The sequence below is a fragment of the Apodemus sylvaticus genome, chromosome 1 (genome assembly GCF_947179515.1).
Source record: "Apodemus sylvaticus chromosome 1, mApoSyl1.1, whole genome shotgun sequence".
Taxonomy (NCBI): Eukaryota; Metazoa; Chordata; class Mammalia; order Rodentia; family Muridae; genus Apodemus; species Apodemus sylvaticus.
In genome coordinates, this window is record NC_067472.1 from 166,318,458 (window position 1) to 166,341,282 (window position 22,825).

The 22,825-nt window shown below is 38.2% G+C and overlaps 3 protein-coding genes across 3 annotated transcripts in view; 2 read left to right on the plus strand and 1 right to left on the minus strand.

Annotated features, from left to right (window-relative positions):
* LOC127668465 (mas-related G-protein coupled receptor member B2-like) overlaps positions 1-22,825 on the plus strand; it is a 217,801-nt gene that overhangs the window by 97,561 nt on the left and 97,415 nt on the right. The window lies entirely within an intron of this gene.
* LOC127668511 (mas-related G-protein coupled receptor member B2-like) overlaps positions 1-22,825 on the plus strand; it is a 190,293-nt gene that overhangs the window by 97,558 nt on the left and 69,910 nt on the right. The window lies entirely within an intron of this gene.
* LOC127690866 (mas-related G-protein coupled receptor member B2-like) lies at positions 14,023-19,308 on the minus strand. The gene is made up of 2 exons (XM_052190393.1): positions 19,298-19,308; positions 14,023-14,980 (listed from the first exon to the last, which is right to left on the minus strand). The coding sequence occupies exons 1-2, from the start codon at positions 19,306-19,308 to the stop codon at positions 14,023-14,025; spliced, it is 969 nt and encodes a 322-aa protein (XP_052046353.1).

The following is a 22,825-nucleotide window of genomic DNA, read 5'->3' on the forward strand; positions in this document are numbered from 1 at the left end:
TCAGACCAATTTCCCTTATGAACATCAAAGCAAAAATACTCAATAAAATTCTTGCCAACTGAATCCAGGAACACATCAAAACGATCATCCACGATGATCAAGTAGGCGTTTTCCCAGGAATGCAGGGTTGGTTCAATATACGGAAAGCAATCAATGCAATCCACTACATAAACAAACTCAAAGAACAAAACCACATGGTCATTTCATTGGATGCTGAAAAAGCATTTGGCAAAATTCAGCATCCTTTCATGCTTAAAGTCTTGGAGAGAACAGGAATTCAAGGTCCATACCTAAACATAGTAAAAGCAATATACAGTAAACCAGTAGCCAGCATCAAACTAAATGGAGAGAAACTTGAAGCAATCCCACTGAAATCAGGGACCAGACAAGGCTGCCCCCTTTTTCCTTATCTTTTCAATATTGTACTTGAGGTACTAGCTCGGGCAATTCGACAACATAAGGAGGTCAAAGGGAAACAAATTGGAAAGGAAGAAGTTAAACTATCATTATTTGCAGACGGCATGATAGTCTACCTAAGTGACCCAAAAAAATTCCACTAGAGATCTCCTACAGCTGATAAAAAACTTCAGCAAAGTGGCAGGTCATAAAATCAACACAAGCAAATCAGTGGCCTTCCTATACTCAAGGGATAAGCAGGCTGAGAAAGAAATTAGGGAAATGACCCCCTTCACAATAGCTACAAACAGTATAAAGTATCTTGGGGTGACTCTTAACAAACATGTGAAAGATGTGTATGACAAGAACTTCAAGACTCTGAAGAAGGAAATGGAAGAAGACCTCAAAAAATGGGAAAACCTCTCATGCTCATGGATCGGTAGAATCAATATAGTTAAAATGGCCATTTTGCCAAAAGCAATATACAGATTCAATGCAATACCCATCAAAATCCCAACTCAATTCTTCACAGAGTTAGAAAGAGCAATTATCAAATTCATCTGGAACAACAAAAAACCCAGGATAGCTAAAACTATTCTCAGCAACAAAAGAAAATCTGGGGGAATCAGTATCCCTGACCTCAAGCAATACTACAGAGCAATAGTGTTAAAAACTGCATGGTATTGGTACAGTGACAGGCAGGAGGATCAATGGAACAGGATTGAAGATCTAGAAATGAACCCACACACCTATGGCCGCTTGATCCTCGACAAAGAGGCTGAAAACATCCAATGGAAAAAAGCTAGCCTTTTCAACAAATGGTGTTGTTTCAACTGGAGGTCAGCATGCAGAAGAATGCGAATTGATCCATCCTTGTCTCCTTGTACTAAGCTCAAATCCAAATGGATCAAGGACCTCCACATAAAGCCTGACACTCTGAAGCTAATAGAAAAGAAACTGGGGAAGACCCTTGAGGACATCGGTACAGGGAGAAAGTTTCTGAACAGAACAACAATAGCGTATGCTCTAAGAGCAAGAATTGACAAATGGGACCTCATAAAATTACAAAGTTTCTGTAAGGCAAAGGACACCATCAAGAGGACAAATCGGTAACCAACAAATTGGGAAAAGATCTTCACCAATCCTACATCAGATAGAGGGCTAATATCCAATATATATAAAGAACTCAAGAAGTTAGACTCCAGAAAACCAAACAACCCTATTAAAAAATGGGGTACAGAGTTAAACAAAGAATTCTCACCTGAAGAACTTCGGATGGCGGAGAAGCATCTTAAAAAATGCTCAACTTCATTAGTCATTTGGGAAATGCAAATCAAAACAACCCTGCGATTTCATCTTACACCAGTCAGAATGGCTAAGATTAAAAATTCAGGAGACAGCAGGTGTTGGAGAGGGTGTGGAGAAAGAGGAACACTCCTTCACTGCTGGTGGGGTTGCAAATTGGTACAATCACTCAGGAAATCAGTCTGGCATTTCCTCCAAAAACTGGGCACCGCACTTCCAGTAGATCCTGCTATACCACTCCTGGGCATATACCCAGAGGATTCCCCACCATGTAATAAGGATACATGCTCTACTATGTTCATAGCAGCACTTTTCATAATTTCCAGATACTGGAAAGAACCCAGGTAACCCTCAACAGAAGAGTGGATGCAAAAAATGTGGTATATCTACACAATGGAGTACTATTCAGCCATTAGAAACAATGAATTCATGAAATTCTTAGGCAAATGGATGGAGCTAGAGAACATCATACTAAGTGAGGTAACCCAGACTCAAAAGGTGAATCTTGGTATGCACTCATTAATAAGTGGATATTAACCTAGAAAACTGGAATACCCAAAACATAATCCACACATCAAATGAGGTACAAGAAGAAAGGAGGAGTGGCCCCTGGTTCTGGAAAGACTCAGTAAAGCAGTTTTCGGCAAAACCAGAACGGGGAAGTGGGAAGGAGTGGGTGGGAGGACAGGGGAATTAAGGGGGCTTACTGGACTTTCGGGGAGTGGGGGACTAGAAAAGGGGAAATCATTTGAAATGTAAATAAATTATATCGAATAAAAAAATTTAAAAAAAAGAAACAAACAAACAAAAAACAGGATGGCTAAAACAATCCTGAAAAATAAAAGAACTTCTAGAGGAATTATACTCTTTGATCTCAAGCTGCACTGCTTAGCAATAATGATTAAAAATTTCGTGATATTGCTGAGAAACAGAGAAGTTCATCAATGGAATCAAATTGAACACCCAGAAATTAACCAACATATCTTTGGACACTTGATTTTTGACAAAGAATCCAAACCCATACAATGGAAAATGTTCTTTTCAACAAATAGTGCTGGCTGAACTGGATGTCTGCATGGAGAAAAATGCATAGATCCATATTTATTTCCCTGATTAAATTCAAATGGATCAAGGATATCAACAGGAAACTGGACACACTAAATCTAATAGAAGAGAAAATGGGAAATAGCCTTGGGTACACGGATACATTGGTGTTCTTTCCAGAAAAGAACACCTATGGCTCAGACTCTAAGATCAGAAGTGGAACCCCCTGAAATTGTACAGATTCTGTAAGGCAAATGACAATGTGAATTGGACAAAAGTGCAGCCTACAAATTGAGAAGAGAGTGTCACTGACCCTACAACCAACAGAGGGCTAAAATCCAAAATGTATAAAGGACACAAGAAGTAAGACACTAAAAACAAAATAACCCAAATAAAAGTGGATGCAGAGGTAAATAGAGAATTCTCACAAGAGGAATCTCTATAGGCTAAGAACCATTTAAAAGGAACACTCAATGTTTCATCGGGAAAATAGAAATCAAAATGACCCTGAGATTCCAACTCAGTTGTCAGCACATGCTGGCAAAGATGTGGAAAAAGTAAGAACTCCTCCATTGCTGGTGTCAATCTAAACTTGTACAACCACCCTAGAAATCATTCTAGTTCTTTCTCAGAATATTAGAAATAGTTTTATTTGAACACCCAGCTATACTAACTACTACTTGGCATATACCCAATAGATGCTCCACTATAACAAAAGAACACATACTCTACTATGTTCATCACAGCTTTATTCATAATAACCAGAAATTGGAAACAGCCCAGATGTCCCTCCAGTGAAGAATGGGTACAGAACTCACTCAAGAAGTTAGACCCAAGGGAACCAAATAACCCTATTAAAATGGGGTACAGATCTAAACAAAGACTTTTTACCTGAAGAAATTGGAGAAGCACCTTAAGAAATGCTCAACATCATTAGTCATTAGGGAAATGCAAATCAAAACAACCGTGAGATTTCACCTCACACCAGTCAGAATGGCTAAGGTTAAAAACTCAGGAGACAGCAGGTGTTGGCAAGGAGGTGGAGAAAGAAGAACACTACTTCACTGCTGGTGGGATTGTAAGATGGTACAACCACTATGGAAATCAGTCTGGCGGTTCCTAAGAAAACTGGACATGACACTTCCGGAGGACCCTGCTATACCTCTCCTCGGCATATCCCAGAGGATTCCCCAGCATGCAATAAGGACACGTGTTATACTATGTTCATAGCAGCCTTATTTATAATAGCCAGAAGCTGGAAAGAACCCAGATATTCCTCAATGGAGGAATGGATACAGAAAATGTGGTATATATATATATATATACACACAATGGAGTACTATTCAGCAATTAAAAACAATGAATTTATGAATTTCTTTTAAGCAAATGGTTGGAACTGGAAAATATCATCCTAAGCAAGGTAACACAATCACAAAAGAATACACATGGAATGCAATCATTGATAAGTGGATATTAATTAGCCCTGAAACTCTGAATACTGAAGATACAATTAGCATATCAAATGATTCCCATGAAGAAGAAAGATTAGGGTCCTAATCCTGGAAAGGCTTGATCCAGCATTGTAGGGGAGTACCAGGACAGAGAACAGGGAGGGAGAAAGATAGGAGAATGGATGGAGAGAAGAGGACTTATGGGACTTATGGGGGGAGAACTGGGAAAGGACAAAGCTTTTGGAATATAAACAAAGAATATAGAAAATTAAACAAAAACCAAATATGTCATGAATTTTTCAAACAAATGAATGGAACTAGAAAATATCACCTTGAGTGAGGTAACCCAGACACAAAATACATGCATGGTATATACTCATTGGTAAGTGGGTAATAACCATAAAGTACTGGATACCCATGTTATGCCTCACAGACACAAAGAAGTTAAACAAGAAGAAAGACCCAAGTAAGGATTGGGGATGCTTGAATCAAACTTAGTAGGGGCAATAAGATAATCATAAGAGGCAGATTGAGGGAGGGACCTGGGTGTAGAGAGGATAGCTAGGGAAATTGGGGGTGGTGTCAGGAAAAGGAGTAGGGAGAGACAGGAGAGACTGACAGAGAGTCAGAAGAATAACTAATAATAGCTAATCTGTAGATGCTGGAGTTGAGGCAGTGGAGGAAATTCTAGGAAGTCACTGCTGGGGTTTCAGTGGTTCCCAGGAGTCAATGCAGATGACCTTAGCCAATTTTTCTGACAGTGGGAACACAGAACCTAAAAAGGCAAGTTCCTGTAGCCAGGGAGGATCCCCAGTGGAAGGTTAAGGACACCAAACCACCCTCAACCGTTTGAACCAAATTTGTCCTTTCTAAAAGCAATTCAGGGACAAAGATGGTGCAGAGTGAGAGGACAATCAGTAATAGGAACAACATAAAACCCATGCCATGGGCAAGCACCAATCCCTGAAACTATTAATGATACACTATTGTACTTCAAGACAGGAGCCTGGCATAACTGTCCTCTGAGAGGCTCTACTTAGAAGCTGCCTGAAACAGATACAGATACTCACAGCCAAACATTGGATGGAGTTTGTGAACTCGTACAGAAGAACTGGGAGAAATATTAAAGGCTCTGAAGAGGATAGGAACTCTACAGGAAGACCAATAGATTTAACTAATGTGAACTAATAGTAGCTCTCAGAGAATGAGCAACCAACCAAAGAGCATAACATGGGCTAGAACAGGGCTCCCAGCACATACTTATCAGAAGTGCAGTTCAGGCTCCATGTGTGTCCACCAAAAACTGGAGCAAGGGTTGTCTCTACAGCTGTTGCCTGACCAGGGAATCACTTCACTAACAGGGCTGCCTTTTCTGGCCTCAGCGAGAGAGGACAAGACTAAGCCTGCAGAGACTTGATTCACCAGGGTAGGGGAATACCCAGGGGTCCACACTCTAGCGGGAGAAGGTGAGCGGGATGGGTAGAGGGACTCCTTGAGGGGGTAATGGAGGGGCAGAGCATGGGAAGTAAATTAAGTAATTCCAGTCAGAATGGCTAAGATTAAAAATTCAGGAGACAGCAGGTGTTGGAGAGGGTGTGGAGAAAGAGGAACACTCCTCCACTGCTGGTGGGGTTGCAAATTGGTACAACCACTCTGGAAAGCAGTCTGGCGGTTCCTCCGAAAACTGGGCACCTCACTTCCAGAAGATCCTGCTATACCACTCCTGGGCATATACCCAGAAGACTCCCCACCATGTAATAAGGATACATGCTCTACTATGTTCATAGCAGCCCTATTTATAATTGCCAGATGCTGGAAAGAACCCAGGTATCCCTCAACAGAAGAGTGGATGCAAAAAATGATGTGGTATATCTACACAATGGAGTACTATTCAGCCATTAGAAACAATGAATTCATGAAATTCTTAGGCAAATGGATGGAACTAGAGAATATCATACTAAGTGAGGTAACCCAGACTCAAAAGGTGAATCATGGTATGCACTCACTAATAAGTGGATATTAACCTAGAAAACTGGAATACCCAAAACATAATCCACACAGCAAATGAGGTACAAGAAGAAAGGAGGAGTGGCCCCTGGTTCTGGAAAGACTCAGTGAAACAGGCAAAACCAGAACGGGGAAGTGGGAAGGGGTGGGTGGGAGGACAGGGGAAGAGAAGAGGGCTTACGGGACTTTCGGGGAGTGGGGGGGGGGCTAGAAAAGGGAAATCATTTGAAATGTAAATAAATTATATCGAATAAAAAACTATAAAAAAAAGAAAAAAAACAAGGCTTATAAAATAAAGGGGGTGGTGGTGAGTGCCTTTTTAATTAATATATTTAGCTATTCACTTTACATCCTGATTGCTGCCTCATCTTCTCCAGGTTCTCTGCCTCCCAGTCCCTCCTACCATGACCCCACTCCTTTGGCTATGAGATGTGGTATCAACCCCTGGGAATCACCCTACCCTGTCACACCAAGACTGCACTACTAGGTACATCCTGTCCCACTCCAGCCAGACAAGAAGAACAGGATCCTCAGGCAGGTAACAGATTTAGTGATCACCCCTACTCCAATTGTTGGGGACTTGCATGTAGACTGATCTACACATGTGCTATTTATGTGAGGGTGGATAGGTCAGTTGCCTGTATACTCTTTGGTTGGTGGTTCAGTCTGGAAGCCCCCAATGTTTCAAGTTAGTTGACTCTGTTAGTTGACTTTTGTGGAGATCCTGACCCCTCTGGGACCCTCAATCCTTCCCCCAACTCCTCTACAGGACTCTGAGATCTGTCCATTGTTTGGCTGTGGGTCTCTACATCTATTTTAGTCAGCTTCTTGCTGTTTCCTTTCAGAAAACAGTAAGCTAGGCTCCTGTATGCAAGCATAACAGTATCATTTATAGTGTCAGAGTTTGATTCTGGCTAAGAGGATGCTTCTCAAGTTGAGCCAGCTATTGGTTGTCCATTCCCTTCGACTCTGCTCCATCTTTGTCCCAGCATCATTATAGATAGGTCACAAATTTTGAGTCAAAACTTTTGGGGATAGGTTGGTGTCCTTATTCCTCCACTGGATATCTTGCCTAGCTGTAGGAAATGGCCAGTTCAGGTTTAATATCCCACACTGCTTCGGAGTCTCAGATAAAGTCACTACCAGAGACTTCTAGAAGTCTCCCCATTCCAGGTCACTTATGTCCTAGAGATATTCCAAACCCCTCCATCCCCTATCTCCCCTATCCCCTTTATTTCCCCTATCCCCCTTCCATTCCTTCTGCTACACACTGATTTCTGTTCACTCTTTTAGCCCTCTAGCTTTCTTTCTTGTCTCTTCCATCACCTGATCCTTATGCCACCCTATTCGCCAGTCCATCCCCTCTCCTATCCAGTTCTCTCCCTCCATATCTCTCCCATGACTATTTTATTTCACCTTCTAAATGAGATCCAAGGGTCCTCATTTGGACCTTCCTTCTTGTTTAGCTTCTTTGGGTCTGTGGACTGTAAAATATGTATCCTGTACTTTATGGCTAATATCCACTTATAAGTGAGTACATACTACCCATGTTCTTTTGGGTCTAGATTACCTCACTCAGCATATCTTCTACTTGCTATTCATTTGATGGCAAAATTCATGATGTCCTTGTTCTTAATAGCTGAATAGTATCTTGTTATGTAAATGAACCATATTTTCTTTATTCATCCTTCAGTTGAGGGAGATCTGGATTATTTCCTATTTCTGGCTATGATGAGTAAGACTTCTATGAACATAGTAGAACATGCGTGTACTTGAGTCTCATAAGAATAGTAACATACACATTTTTTGCAATTATGATTGTGTATAAAATAAAATGTGCTATGTGTTAGGCAGATGCTCCATCCTGTCCTGTGAGAGCCTCTATCTCAGATGCTTTATTAGGCATCTGTGCTTCCAATCCTGCCTGTATTCCAAGATTGCTTTACTACTAGTATTAGATAATTTTGTGAAATGCATTGCATTGAACTCTAAACAAAGCCCTCTCCTGTTCTTGTATTTTCAACAGTAGATTAGGTCCTGCCTCTCACTCACACTGCAACTCTCCACTGGAGGCTGGGTATTAGATGAAAATTTTTTTTCCTTTTTGCTAATGCTATTTTAGTGGCTCACCTGTGAATGTTGATTTGGAGAAAGTCAAGAGAGTCTCTGTCTAACACTGAGCTTCAGAAGGAAGGCCAGGTAATGGGCTCAAAATCAAAATACATACTTAAGTTTTGGCTGGTTATCCAAGCTTGTAGTATTACTGCCAATAGTATGCTGTTCTAAAATGGTGAGTGGTATTACAAGCCACTTGTTCCTTTCCATCTCCACTAATAGGCAGTGCATTTTAATCATACTACAATGAGATATTGCCTTTTCACACATTTCCTTAGTTGTTTAAATAGCTGTTTGTTTTCATGTGACTAAGGGGAAATAGTTACTAAGATTCATACTGAGCCAAGATACTGCTCTAGTTCTCACCTTTTAAAACTCCAAACATACATTATAAATCCTAGGATTGTACATAAATGAATGTTTAAAGTTTTTATTTATTTTTTGTTATGTATGTGTTTGAGTATATTTGTTATGACAATCACATTAATACTATGGATAATGTGTGGAGTTCAGAAGAAAACTCTCTGTAGTTAATTCTCAACTGTTATCTAATACAAACAGGAGGTCAAGTTCTGGTAATCAGACTGCAAGAGAATCTTTTGCACTTGATCCAGCTCATAGATGAATATTTTGAAGAATATCATGCTAAGACAGAAACAAATACCAATGAAAGTATTTATTTGAGCCAAAGGATGACAAAAGACATTGTAATGCAAAAGATCAAAACATTTTATATACATGTGAATGTAGCTCACTATGCATAAGAACTTGTACTCAATACCCAGAAGTACAAACATAAATGAATGAATGCTCCCAAACACATAAGAGCTATGTATTTGTTCAATAATTAACTATATAAATACATACTTAAGTATCCATTGTCTAATACAGAAACTAAATATAAAGACTTGTAGTACCTTTAAATATAATAAGCAGCACGGTTGTCTAAGCTACTCCTAAAACATATGAAATATTTGAACTGATTTCCCTCCCAGAGACAGAAGGTAAAACTATATTGCTGAGAACTCAATTCAATTTAGGCATAATACCCAGAGGTACCTAGGCTGGAACTAACTTTAATTTCTCCTCCCTGAGAGCCAGGTTTATGATATGAAAAGAAACCACAGAGAAGAGTGAAAACAACTGACAGTTCTACCCAGTTATAATTCACAACAATGTCTGACATGTCATGATAATCATAATGGTAAGTAGTGGCATGCACATCTTGGTCTTACTCAGTACCTCTTTAATTGGAATTAAGATGAGCTCAACAAAAAGGAAATCATGCCTAACATGACTGAAAACTTAGCCATCTATTCAAGACTATTGAAGTCATAGATCTTGGAAACGAGCCTCTACCACAACATTACTAATCCAGGATAATTCTTAACTACATTCTAGATTTTTGTGCTTATACCCACTGATGAGAATGCTCTTCTATGCCTACCCTCATCAAATAAACTTTTCTTTGCAGCAGAGGAAGACTAATATGGAAGACCACAACCAATCAAAATGCATATGAGTACATCTGGAATGCACCTAATGCTTTGATATAATTGCAGAGAAGGTGGGGTAGATGGAGTTGCCAGAAAGATTTTAAGACCAAGAAGATCAAGCGTTTTGCTATGAGATTGTGTATCTAAGTAAAATCAGAAGTTACACCCATAAACTCTCACAAATATGATTACATAAATTTGAGTAGAACAACTACAGCAGCAATAGACAAACTTGATAGAAGACCTCAGCTCCACATAAGAAACAACAGGCAACCAAAGAATACTCAGATTGGCAGAAATAGTCATTTGCTAGGATACCAACTATTAATACAACAGTGTCAACTGAAAAAAACAGTAATATGGACTGAGCATGTTATATTTGAATGTGTGTGTGTGTGTGTGTGTAGGGCATCAATTGGTGATAAAAAGAGGCAATTAATGTGAAACAAAAAAGCAGGGAGGCATGGGAGGGTTTGAAATGAAGAAAATGAAAGTAAATTATGTTATTATATAATAATCTCAAACTTAAATAACCACATAAAATAATCAAATAATTGTAATGATTTTAAAATAGCACCAAATGCCTATTCGGAAAATGAAGCCATTTAAGCTTAAATATAAGTGATGAACAAAGATATGTCATTTTATAAAATTAGTATGTTTTGCATGTTTATAGAATAATTTTTCCCAATATTTATGACAGGAAAATAACCCAGACAATGAACATTGGAGGAATCGGTCATGAAACTGTGGCAGTCACATACAAAACTTAGCTACTCAACTGTTAAGAGCAAGGACTCCTGGTGATTTGCTATAGTATGGGTGATTTAATGTACATTATGCCACAATATAGAAGAATGTAAGGAGAAAACTTTCACATAATCTCATTCAGAAATGGAGTGTAATTTACAGTCAATATATACAGAAAAACATGATAATGGTTAACATGTCATGAGAACATGTCTTGGTGAGAAGAGGATGGAGAACACAATAATATTGTGAACCATAAATGTAAGATGAAGTAAATTCCTCATGTTAGATCATTTTTTATGGCTGTGATGAGACTGCATGAACAGGGCAATTTATCAAAGAAAACATTTAATTTGGGAACTGATAATCCTAGTGTTAGTGTACATGACTATCATGGGTGAGAACATGGGAGCAGACAAGCATGACAGTGGAGAAGTAGCTGAAACCTGACATCTATTTACAAGCATGAAGCAGAGATATAGTGAGAGAGAGAGAGAGAGAGAGAGAGAGAGAGAGAGAGAGAGAGAGAGAGAGAGAGAGACAGAGACAGAGACAGAGAGAGACAGATACACAGAGAGAGACAGAGAAAGAGACAGAGACAGATAAAGGGACAGAGACAGACAAATAGGCACACAGAGAGACAGAGACAGTGATAAAAACCACAGAGTTACAGAGACAGAGAGACAAGACAAAAACAGAAAGATAGACAATGAGAGTTCTAACTGGAATGGAATAGATTTTTAAATCTGAAAATCTCACCCCAGTCATAGACTTCCTCTAACCAGGCCTCACATCACGATCTTTCTGACAACATTGACCCAACTTTGAACTACCCATTCAAATACAAGAGCCTCTTTGGAACATTCCCATTCAAACCAGCACTATTGACTCACTGACACATGTCCCCATACTTGTAGCTATGTCATAATTGTAAGCTGTGCTTAGTCTAACTACAAATCTTCCTGTAGTCTAACACAGTGTCAAAACTGTTTAAAAGTCCAAAGTCTTTTCTGAGGCTAAGGCACTCTTTTAAATGTAACCCATTGCCAAAACAAAAGTAAAGAAAATGTTACCAAAATACAGGGGCACAGATCACACATTACCATTCCAAAAGGGTGGAATAGGGGCAAGTAAGGATACACTAGGTGAGAGAAAATCAAAATCTAGCAGGGCAATCTCCAAATTCTGCAACCCCATGTTTGCATGTCAATAGGCTGATAAGATTTCTGTACTTTCAGCTCTAGGCTTGCAGCACACTTCTCTCTCTTGAACTGATTTCACTTTCTTTATGTAGCTCTCTCTGACAGTTCTACCATCCTGCTGACTTCTTCAAGCCTTACTTGCTCAAATTTAGCTTCACTAACATTTTAGGACGGGGCAAAAAGTAGTCACATTATTTGCAAAATATTATAATAATGTACTTTAGTCCAAGGATATCTTGTTCTCTTAGATATCTCTTGAGTTTATGTTTATAGTCCATACTGTATGCAGCACAATTATCTTCCAAGCATCAACTTAAGACCCACTTATAATATTCATCTGCTTTCCTAGTCCAATATCCTCAATTCTTCCACATTATTCCAAAATTCAGCATAGTTAAACCTATCACAGCAATATCCCAATATTTTGTAATAATTTTTGTCTTGGTTTAATTTTCTACTTACCCTGACCAAGGAAACATCTAAAAAACTCAGTCAAGTGCTCATGACTTCCGAGGGTCAGGATCTATGAATATTATAACAGTGAACATGGCAGTAGGGCATAAAATATGTAAGGATGACATTGTAGCAATAACTAATTGAATATGTCTGATCCACAAGCATAATATAGACAGAGATAGAGACACATGTTCACCGTCACAGGCACACACCCACACACAGAAATATAATCACAAACAGGGCAAGGTATGGATGAAATTAGCATGTGATTTTGAAACTTAAAATACAATCCCAGTTATACATCTCCTCCAATGAGTCTTGTCTTTTTATCACTCTCAAACGGCCCACCAAGTGTGAACCAAAATTAAAGTAAATGAGACTATGTAGGCTATTCTTACTCAAACCACCACTGAAATGAACAGCATGAAATTTCTATGAAATAACAGTGTATTCCATATAGGACTGCTTCTAATTATGATTTTTTTGCCACAAGAAAAAATATTAGTTTGTAAGTGAAATGGTATTTTAGTTAGTTTGTTCAACAATAGCAACCTTTTCACCACATCGATACCAATCTTCATGATTTCCTCCTTTAATTTTTCACTCTAAATTTTAGTTTACAACAGAAATATGGACAGTGCTGACCTCTGAGGCACAGAGTTATGACAAAAGGGAATGGAAATGGGGAGAGATATCTTTTTGTGTCCTGATTACTTTGGACTCTTACAATCACTCGCTTAAGAAAATGTATTAAACTGTTCTGCTTTGATTAATCCATACTGTGTTCACTTAATTTTGCCTCAATTGAAATTATCACATAGTGTAGCTTTAAAATTGGAATAACATTTCATAGAAAATGTTATTAAATTTGTACACTTTAAGTAATAAATAATGTTGGTCGAAGAGAGTGTTGTAAACTTGACACAGGTTTGATTTTAAGGGAACCTAGTCTAGAGGACCTCATTGGAAATTTGTCATGAGGGAATTAGACATTCAAAGAGAGGGCTCATCATGGCGAAGACAAGAGAGGAAAGAGACAACACTCTACCATGGGTTGCTAAGCATGGCACTGTGAAGAGAAAAAAACACAGAAGACAGTCTTTCTCTACCTTCAGGTGCTCACAGATGTTGGTGTATCTCATTACAAACCCTGAAAGCCATCTTCCAATGTTGAAAATAAAAGATAAAGTGAACTTGAAGGTGAGTACTCCACTAGGTGAATAGAGATTCTCTTGGGAATATATATTTTATTACTAAGCAACATATATAAGAAAGACCATCACTATATATTCTTTGTAATCTGCAGAAGTCAATAAGGGCTAAGATTATATAGTGTATCTCTTTAACTCTTGAAACACTGACAAAAAATCATTTTTCTGAAATAACTTTTGCAACATCTAACCATTCTTTAAGCACTATAAATTTCAGTAATTCAGGAAATGCAGCTCTTCCCTGACCTTCCTTTTGCATTCTAGTGAAGAATGGTTTTATCAACAATGATTAGCAGCACTTATCATCCCCAGAATACTTGGAAATAATACTATCAAGATGGTAAAGCCCTCAGTAATACAGCAACAGAAATGGCACAGTTAGTATTTGTATGACAATTCCTGTAATTTTCAACTATCACAAAGATGATGGTAATTTTTTAACTGATTGAAAATTAAGTAACAAACTGAATAATGTTCTTAAAATATCCCACAAAGATAGGAAAAACAAATTCTCTCTCAAGACCATTCTCTCTAACCAAAGCAGTTGTTATCTGCTGCACTGGACTGTCTCCAGTTCTTCATGATTTCCTTAAGAACCACTCTCAACACCTTCATCTTCCTCAGGAGTGTCTTGCATGGCTCTCTCCAGAAATAGTTTGAGAGTCTTCATCTTGAATCTACTACGGTGTGTAATGGAGCCAACAAGAAAGTAAATGATGGGGTTGACAGAGCTGTTAATACAGGATAGAAAAATTATTTCATCATAAAAATCACAATGTCTCTTAATCCATTGGTCAAGGAACCAGTATATCCCAAAGGGAAGACCAAATATCAGGAAGAATAGCACTGTGAGTGCAATGGTCACATACAGCCTGGTCACAGGGATCCGCTGGGAGCCACAGAAGATCCTGACAAGTAGGATGAGGCTGGACCCACAGAGAACCACAAATAAGACAATTGTCCATACAGCAATTATGATATTAAATGTGTTACACAAAATGGAGTGAGGAACATTAAACAGTTCAGAACATGCCTTCCCATCCAGAAACGCAAACATCAGGGACAGAGCCCAAAGCAAGACACAGGTGACAGCTGATGTGTGTCTTGGACGTTGACAGCGATACCAGATGGGCCACATGACAGACAGGCAGCGTTCAATGCTAATGGTTGTAAGAATGCTCAGGCTTGAAAGATATGGAAATGTTGGCACAAAAATTAAAAATGATAGGATATCACTGGAAATGGAATTGGTGTAAATGATAACAAGAACACAATATACAAACTGAGAGAGCAGGAAGAAAATGTCAGCCACAGCAAGGTTGAAGATATAGACAAAGAAGGCATTCTTATACATCTGGAAGCCCAGCAACCACAAAACTATGGCATTTAGTACCATCCCAAACAGGGAAATGATGAGGGAAAGCAAAATCATGGTTTGGAACTTGATATGACAATCTGAAGTATCATTGGGTTCATTAGATGCTCTGAAGTTAGTTTCCAAAGTTGAGATGCTTAGATCCTTGCTTAGGAAATCTCCAATACTGTTCCTGGAACAAAATAAACAAAAGACATGAGCGCATATTATGTTCTTTCTGATTCCGGAACACCCTGCTAAGTGGTAATTACTGACCTGGTTTATAAGGAGGATAAACAGGATTAGCGTGATTAAGTAATTTATCTAAACCAGTATTTCTGGAGCCTTAATTTATATTCAGATTGCATTTACTTGCATGTTTATTACAATCTATGTCTTGTATGGATACTAGTATAGTTGTGTCTCCAGTATGGACACTCAGTTTCTCATGTTGTGTCAGAAAGAGATCTCTGAACCCAACTTCCTTTCTGTCCTAAGGCTGTTTATTCTCTGTTGCTTGAACTCAGTAACCAGAAGATTTACCCTCAGCTGCTCTCAGTACTGGCAGGAGTATACTATCAAGTGGAGAAATATGGAAACCTTGAGTGACAGTCATGAAGGGAATGCTCAGTCCTGCTAAGACCAGAATGAAAAGAACTAGTTGTATAGGCTAGAGCAACTCAGCCTTCAATTCAGATTTGAAATTTGAAAGCAGGAAAGTCTTTGATGACATTAAGGATTTTTCTGTTGTCTGTTGCTACATCATAAGTGTACATTTCTCTATTTGGTCACATTGAGTAATTGAGAATTTTTATTGATTTATTATTATTAAAAAGTATATATGTATATATATGCATATGTATATATGTATATGTACATATAATCATAAATTATATGTGTGATAATTATTCACAAATTAATAAATTAATGATAAATCCTATGGTAGTTACAAATTTAAATGAAATACTTTTGCAAATATTTTAGAATAAGTACCAGAAAATATGTAGAAGAATGAAAAAATATTATTATTGGTAGTTCTGTCTAAGGAAGACATAGTAGGTTTGAAACAATTGTTTATGCTGAAGGATGGATAATGAAGGACTTTTTCATTTCCCAACACAAGAATGCTTATTAAATGGCTCTACTGATGACCTAAAAGTATTTCAGCCCAGAATTTAGGTTTTGGTTTTGAGATTAAATGAATTTCTAACATTCTTGAGGATGAAAAAACACATTTGGAGAAAAATAAAAAAGAAGGAAGAATGTAACAACTTTGAATACCCATGATTCAACTCACAAGAAGACAAAAATGTGGATGCTTCAGTCCTACTTAGAAGTGGGAACAAAATAATCTTGGGAGGTGGAGTTTGGTAAGGACTTGAGAGGAAGAGAAAAGGGGAGGGAAAAAGGGGCAGGATCAGGTTGGGGAGGAGACAGGGTGCAGGTTAGGAAATTGAATACAGGTATGTAGCAATGGGGGATGGGGAACTGGAAGTAGCCACCAAAAAGTCCAAGATGCCAGGGAAACAAGAGTCTCTGAAGATCCAAAGGGGATGACATTGGCTGAAATATCCAACAAAAGGGAGAGAGAACCTGCAGAGACCATATCCAGAGGTTAGGCATGGCCCCCAGTTGAGAAAGGGGTCCATCCACCCATCTCAAAAATTTTAACCCAGAATTGTTCTTATCTAAAGGAAATACAGGAACAAAATGTGGAACGGAGAATGAAGGAAAGGCCATCCAGAGACTGCTCCACCTGGAGATCCATCACATATGCAGCCAACAAACCCAAACACTATTGCTGATAACAGAAATGTTTGTTGACAGAAGCCTGGTATAGTTGTCCCCTGAGAGGCTCTGTCAGAGCCTGAGCAATACAGATGTACATGCTTGCTGCCAGCCATTGGACTGAGCACTGGGATTCCAATCGAGGAATTAGAGGAGGGTATGAAGGAGCTAAAGGGGTTTGTAACCCCATAGGAAGAACAACATTACCAACAACCAGACCCCCCCTTACCGAGCTCTCAATGACTAAACAATCAACCAAAGAATACACATAGAGAGATACATGGCTCCAGCTGCATATGTAGCAGAGGATGGCCCTATCAGGAATCATTAGGCAGGGAGGCCCTATCTCCTGTGAAAGCTTGATGCCCCAGCACAAGAGAATGGTAGGCTAGTGAAGTGAGAATGGGTGGGTGGTGGAGAAACCCCCTCATAGAAGCATGGGGTGGGAAGGAGATAGGTTTGCAGAGGGGAAATTGGGAAGGGGGATAACATTTTAAATGTAAACAAATAAAATAACAAATAAAAATTATTAATGACAAAAAAAGAAAAAAAAAGAAAGATGAGTTTGCAGGTAAATACTTTATGTGCCTGTGGGAATTGACTTTGAGTAGCCATGGATTGTTAGACAGATATTTTGTGATACATGCATGCACACACACACACACACACACACACACACATGTATGTATATATGTATGTATGTATTATATATGCATATATTTATGTGTGTGTAAGTGTGTGTATATGTATGTATGTGTGTGTGTATGTATGTATGTATGTATGTATGTATGTATGTATGTATGTATGTATATATGTGTATATCAGGGAGTACTTAGAGACCCAAAATCTGCACAGGTGCTGCACATTTCCTTTGTTTCCCCATCATAACTGTATGTTCAGACCCTATTGCTTAAGACACTGTACATACACATTGTAAAAATTATATAGAATAAGCGGGTACTGATATGAATGCTTCTTGCCCTGCTGGCTAATTTTCTTAGTCCAAGAAAATACTATGAAGGCTCCCATGAGACAAAGCATATCTATGGTCTTACTTAGCTATGAATTCTGCACTCTATGAGACAAACTTGCCAGGAAAGATATAAACCCTTATGCAATTGTGGCAGTATAGTTTTGTAGGTAACTAATTGCATTATGATTAGATTTCAAGCCATAGGAAGTAGTATTTACTTACTGTTGGAAATCAGATACAAAAGGCAAGACTGGGGAAATCATATGTACTATAGTGAAACTGAATTCACATTTTGAACTAAATAGACATACCATTGAGTTGCTCTCTGAATATTTCTCTTTACACTCATGTATAAACATTACATACACCCTTAATCAGAGAAGCTTCTTTTCCAACAAGATTGTTCTAAATAAAGAGATTTATGAAACCAAACGTTTTTGAGGACAATTGCTGTGGTTTAGTTCTAAGAAAGTAATTTAAATTATCTTCCTTTAGTCTCAGGAAACTTTGCAGAAGAAAAAAGAAAAAAATATGGAAGACCAGGAAAAGTAAGGAGAAGAGTTTCAAAATGATACCTCCCCACCAAGATACACTTATTCTAGTCACAGACTCAGAGCCCTTGGGAATACCCACAAAGGCTATGCACAGAAATTTTCTCATTAATAGCCAGATATGAATTTTATCTCTCTCATCTAAATAATTGACTAACATCAGTCTCAAGGATAGGAGAAAGCATTGCCTTCATTCAGGTTCTCACTAGTAACCAAAATATGTCCTAATAGATAGTTCAAATCATGCAATTGACATACATGATAAATATTAGAAAACAAAGCTAGAAATAATGATCTAAAATGGAAATAATGGGAGGATATTGACAGATATGGAGGTATACTTGAGAGAGCTGGGGAGAGCAATCAGAGTACATTGTGGCCTAAATAAAATGATCAAAGAACAAAATAAATCAATATTGAATGTCTAGAGCAAAACACAGGTTCTGTGCAATCACAGTAAAAGCCAGCTCTGGGTTTTACAACATGATAAAGCTCTACACTACATGTCAATTTTTACAGATTGGATGTAAGGTACACATGCCATGTAACTTTTCATAAATATGTACATTATTCATAAATTATATTATTTGGACTGCTTGTAATCATTCATTTTTTAAAAAAATGTTTCTTTTTTATTAATTGGTTATTTTATTTATTTACATTTCAAGCCTTGTCCCCCTTTCCAGTACCTCCTCCACAAACCCACTCCCTTTCATATCTAAGAGGGTGACCCCCCACCCATTCCTGCCTCACCCCTCTATTTTTCACCTACACTAGAGCAACATGCCTCCACACATATGTTTCTTACTGAGACAGAAATCCTCAAAAACAATGTGCTCTTTCCACTGCAGAAAACACAGTTGACTTGGGTAGTGGCAGAACTGAGCTTTTAAGAACAGTGCCAGTACCCATATTGGCATGTCAAGGAGAGTGGCAAAATTCTCACAATAGCAGCATGTCTGAGTAGATGAGATTAGAGAAGATTAGGAAAAGCACAAAGGAGAATATTACTTAGATTCACAGGCATCCATAAGTCCAGTCTGCAACCCAAAATACTGTCATGAAGGACATTTGATGGTGTCTTCTGGAGAAACACAAGAGACTTCCTGAATTCTCCACCTCAAGATGTAGTTATACAGTCACAGAGTAAGAAAAATACATAACAGCTTTGGGAAGAATGTCTCAAAAAGCATCTTACCTGCCCTCCATTCTTCTTATGTGTGGTGATAAGCTATCTGTGGCAAACAGATACGTCTTCTGAGTCAGTTGTCAATAAGAATTATGCTTAGTAGAGAGACTGCATGGAAGCTGGTTCTTGTGAAAGATTTCTCAGGTGAAGAATGATCTGTGGTTTCTTGTACTTGGATCTGCCCTGCGTGTCACTCCTTTGAGTCATGCTCTTCACAAGCCTGTTATCAACAATTGGCTAGTATCCTATCTTTAATTTTCTGGTCATACCAACTCCTATGGCACCTTTTCACTGTTTGTTTTTTGTTTTTTGACTTCTGGTGTCCAGAATGTGAGCAGTTCAAGCAATGTGAGCCAGTGCTGTAGCATTGTCTGAGTATCACATCTAAATTTTTGTTTGTATGACTAAACAATGAAGAAGCAATTAACTATGAGGCTAATGATCAAATAAGGTGGAATTGCAGAATAGCGATTGAAAAATACATCATATAGGGGGTTTAGGTTTTGAAACTAGAAGATTTCCTTCTCTAAGAAATCTAGCCTAGGCAATGATCCAGGGCATGTGTGGCTTGCAATCTCCTAGGACATCCTCCTTACTGCTAAACTGGCCAAGAATGAGGTCAACTAAGCAGTGGGCTCAGGAAGAAAGAACTCAAGATGCTGTTGCAGAGAACTGACTAAATTTCCTTCTCCAACTGTAGAAATTAAGGAAACAAAAAAAGCAGCAGAGAAGGACACATCTTTAATAAATTTCATGAAACTAGAATAGGAAGGGAGAAAAAGGGAAAAAGGTCAAGTCTAAGACAATGATAATTTAGTTGTAATGACTACTGAATAGTATTGGTGTGCCTGGCTTCTGAAAAAGCAAGAGAGAAAGGAGCCAGGTTGGCTTGGTCTCTGAGCTATGTCTTCTCAGTGAGTCTTACATCACTTTTTAAATGATGCAATATATTTTCATTAACTATTTTGCAAAGGCAAGATTAGTAGCTATAGGGCATATTAAATATTTCTTAAATTTTGTTCTGTGTTTGTAGGCTTGGATTTTACTGATAAAATGGAATCTCTGACAAATATTTATACATGTATGTGCATATGCCAATTAATACTAGACCTAGATGTCTAGAGCCTTTCTCTATCACTCTTCATCTTATATCTTGAATCAAGGACTTCAACAGGAAATCAAAAGTTAACCATTGAGCTATATTTCTTAACACATGAATTTCCCTTACGAATATTGATGCAAAACTAGTCAATAAAATTCTCACAAACCAAATCCAAAGACACATCAAAACAATCAGCCATCATGATCAAGCAGGCTTCATCCCAAGCAGGAATGGTTCAATATACATAAATCAATCAATGTAATCCACTACATGAGCATATTCAAAGAAAACCACATGGTCATGTCATTAGATGCTGAAAAAGCATTTGAGAAAATGCAACACCCCTTGATGATAAAAGTCTTGGAAAGATCAGGAATTCAATGACCATACATAAACATAGTAAAAGCAATATACTGTAAAACAGTAGCCAACATCAAACTAAATGGAGAGAAACTTGAAGCAATTCCATTAAAACCAGGGACTAGACAAGGCTGCCCACTCTTTCCCTACCTATCCAATATAATACTTGAAGTACTGGCCAGAGCAATTAGACAACAAAAGGAGGTCAAAGGGATACAAATTGGAAAGGAAGAAGTCAACATATTACTATTTGCAGATGATGTGATAGTATACTTAAGTGACTCTATAAATTTCACCAGAGATCCCCTAAAGCTAATAAACAACTTCAGCAAAGTGTCTGGATATAAAATTAACTCAAACAAATCAATGACCTTCCTCTACTCAAGGACTAAAGAGGCTTAGAAAGAAATTATGGACACAACACCCTTCACAATAGTCACAAATAATATAAAATAACTTTTTGTGACTCTAACTAAGAAAGCGAATGATCTGTATGACAAGAACTGAAGAAGTCTCTGAAGAAAGAAAGCAAAAAAGATCTCAGAAGATGGAAAGATCTACCATGCTCATGGATTGGCAGGATCAGTATAGTAAAAATGGCTGTCTTGCTGAAAGCAATCTACAGATTCAATGCAATACCAATCAAAATAAATTATTCACAGTTAGAAAGAGGATTTTTCAAATTTATCAGGAATAACAAAAAACCCAGGATAGTGAAAAGTATTCTCAACAATAAAAGAAGTTCTGGCAGAATCACTATCCCTGACCTCAAGCTGTACTACAGAACAACCGTGATAAAATCTCTTCATGGTATTGGTAAAGAGACAGGCAGGTAGACCAATAGAATAGAATTGAAGACCCAGAAATGAACCCATACACCAATGGTCACTTGATTTTTGACAAAGGATCTACAACCATCAAGTAGAAAAAAGACAGCATTTTCAACAAATTGTTCTGGTTCAACTGGAAGTTAGCTTGTAGAAGAATGCAAATCAGTCTATGTTTATCTCCTTGTATAAAGTTCACATCCAGGTGGATTAAGGACCTCCACATAAAACCAGATAAACTGAAACTAATAGAAGAGAAAATGGGGGGAAAGCCTCAAACAAATGGGCACGGGGAAAATTTCCTGAGCAGAACACCAATAACTTGATCTCTAAGATCAAGATTTGACAAATGGGACCTCATAAAATTGCAAACATTTTGTAAGGTAAAGGACACTATCAATAGGACAAAATGGCAACCAACAGATTAGGAAAAGATATTTACTAACCCTATATCTTATAGAGTGCTAATATCCAATATATACAAAGAATTCAAGAAGTTAGACTCCAGAGAACCAAAAAACTCTATTAAAAATGAGGTACAGAGGTGTTGGAGAGGGTGTGGAGAAAGAGGAACACTCCTCCACTGCTGGTGGGGTTGCAAATTGGTACAACCACTCTGGAAAGCAGTCTGGCGGTTCCTCCGAAAACTGGGCACCTCACTTCCAGAAGATCCTGCTATACCACTCCTGGGCATATACCCAGAAGACTCCCCACCATGTAATAAGGATACATGTTCTACTATGTTCATAGCAGCCCTATTTATAATTGCCAGATGCTAGAAAGAACCCAGGTATCCCTCAACAGAAGAGTGGATGCAAAAAATGTGGTATATCTACACAATGGAGTACTATTCAGCCATTAGAAACAATGAATTCATGAAATTCTTAGGAAAATGGATGGAGCTAGAGAATATCATACTAAGTGAGGTAACCCAGACTCAAAAGGTGAATCATGGTATGCACTCACTAATAAGTGGATATTAACCTAGAAAACTGGAATACCCAAAACATAATCCACACATCAAATGAGGTACAAGAAGAAAGGAGGAGTGGCCCCTGGTTCTGGAAAGACTCAGTGAAACAGTATTCAGCAAAACCAGAACGGGGAAGTGGGAAGGGGTGGGTGGGAGGACAGGGGAAGAGAAGGGGGCTTACAGGACTTTCGGGGAGTGGGGGGGGGCTAGAAAAGGGAAATCATTTGAAATGTAAATAAATTATATCGAATAAAAAAAATGAGGTACAGAGCTAA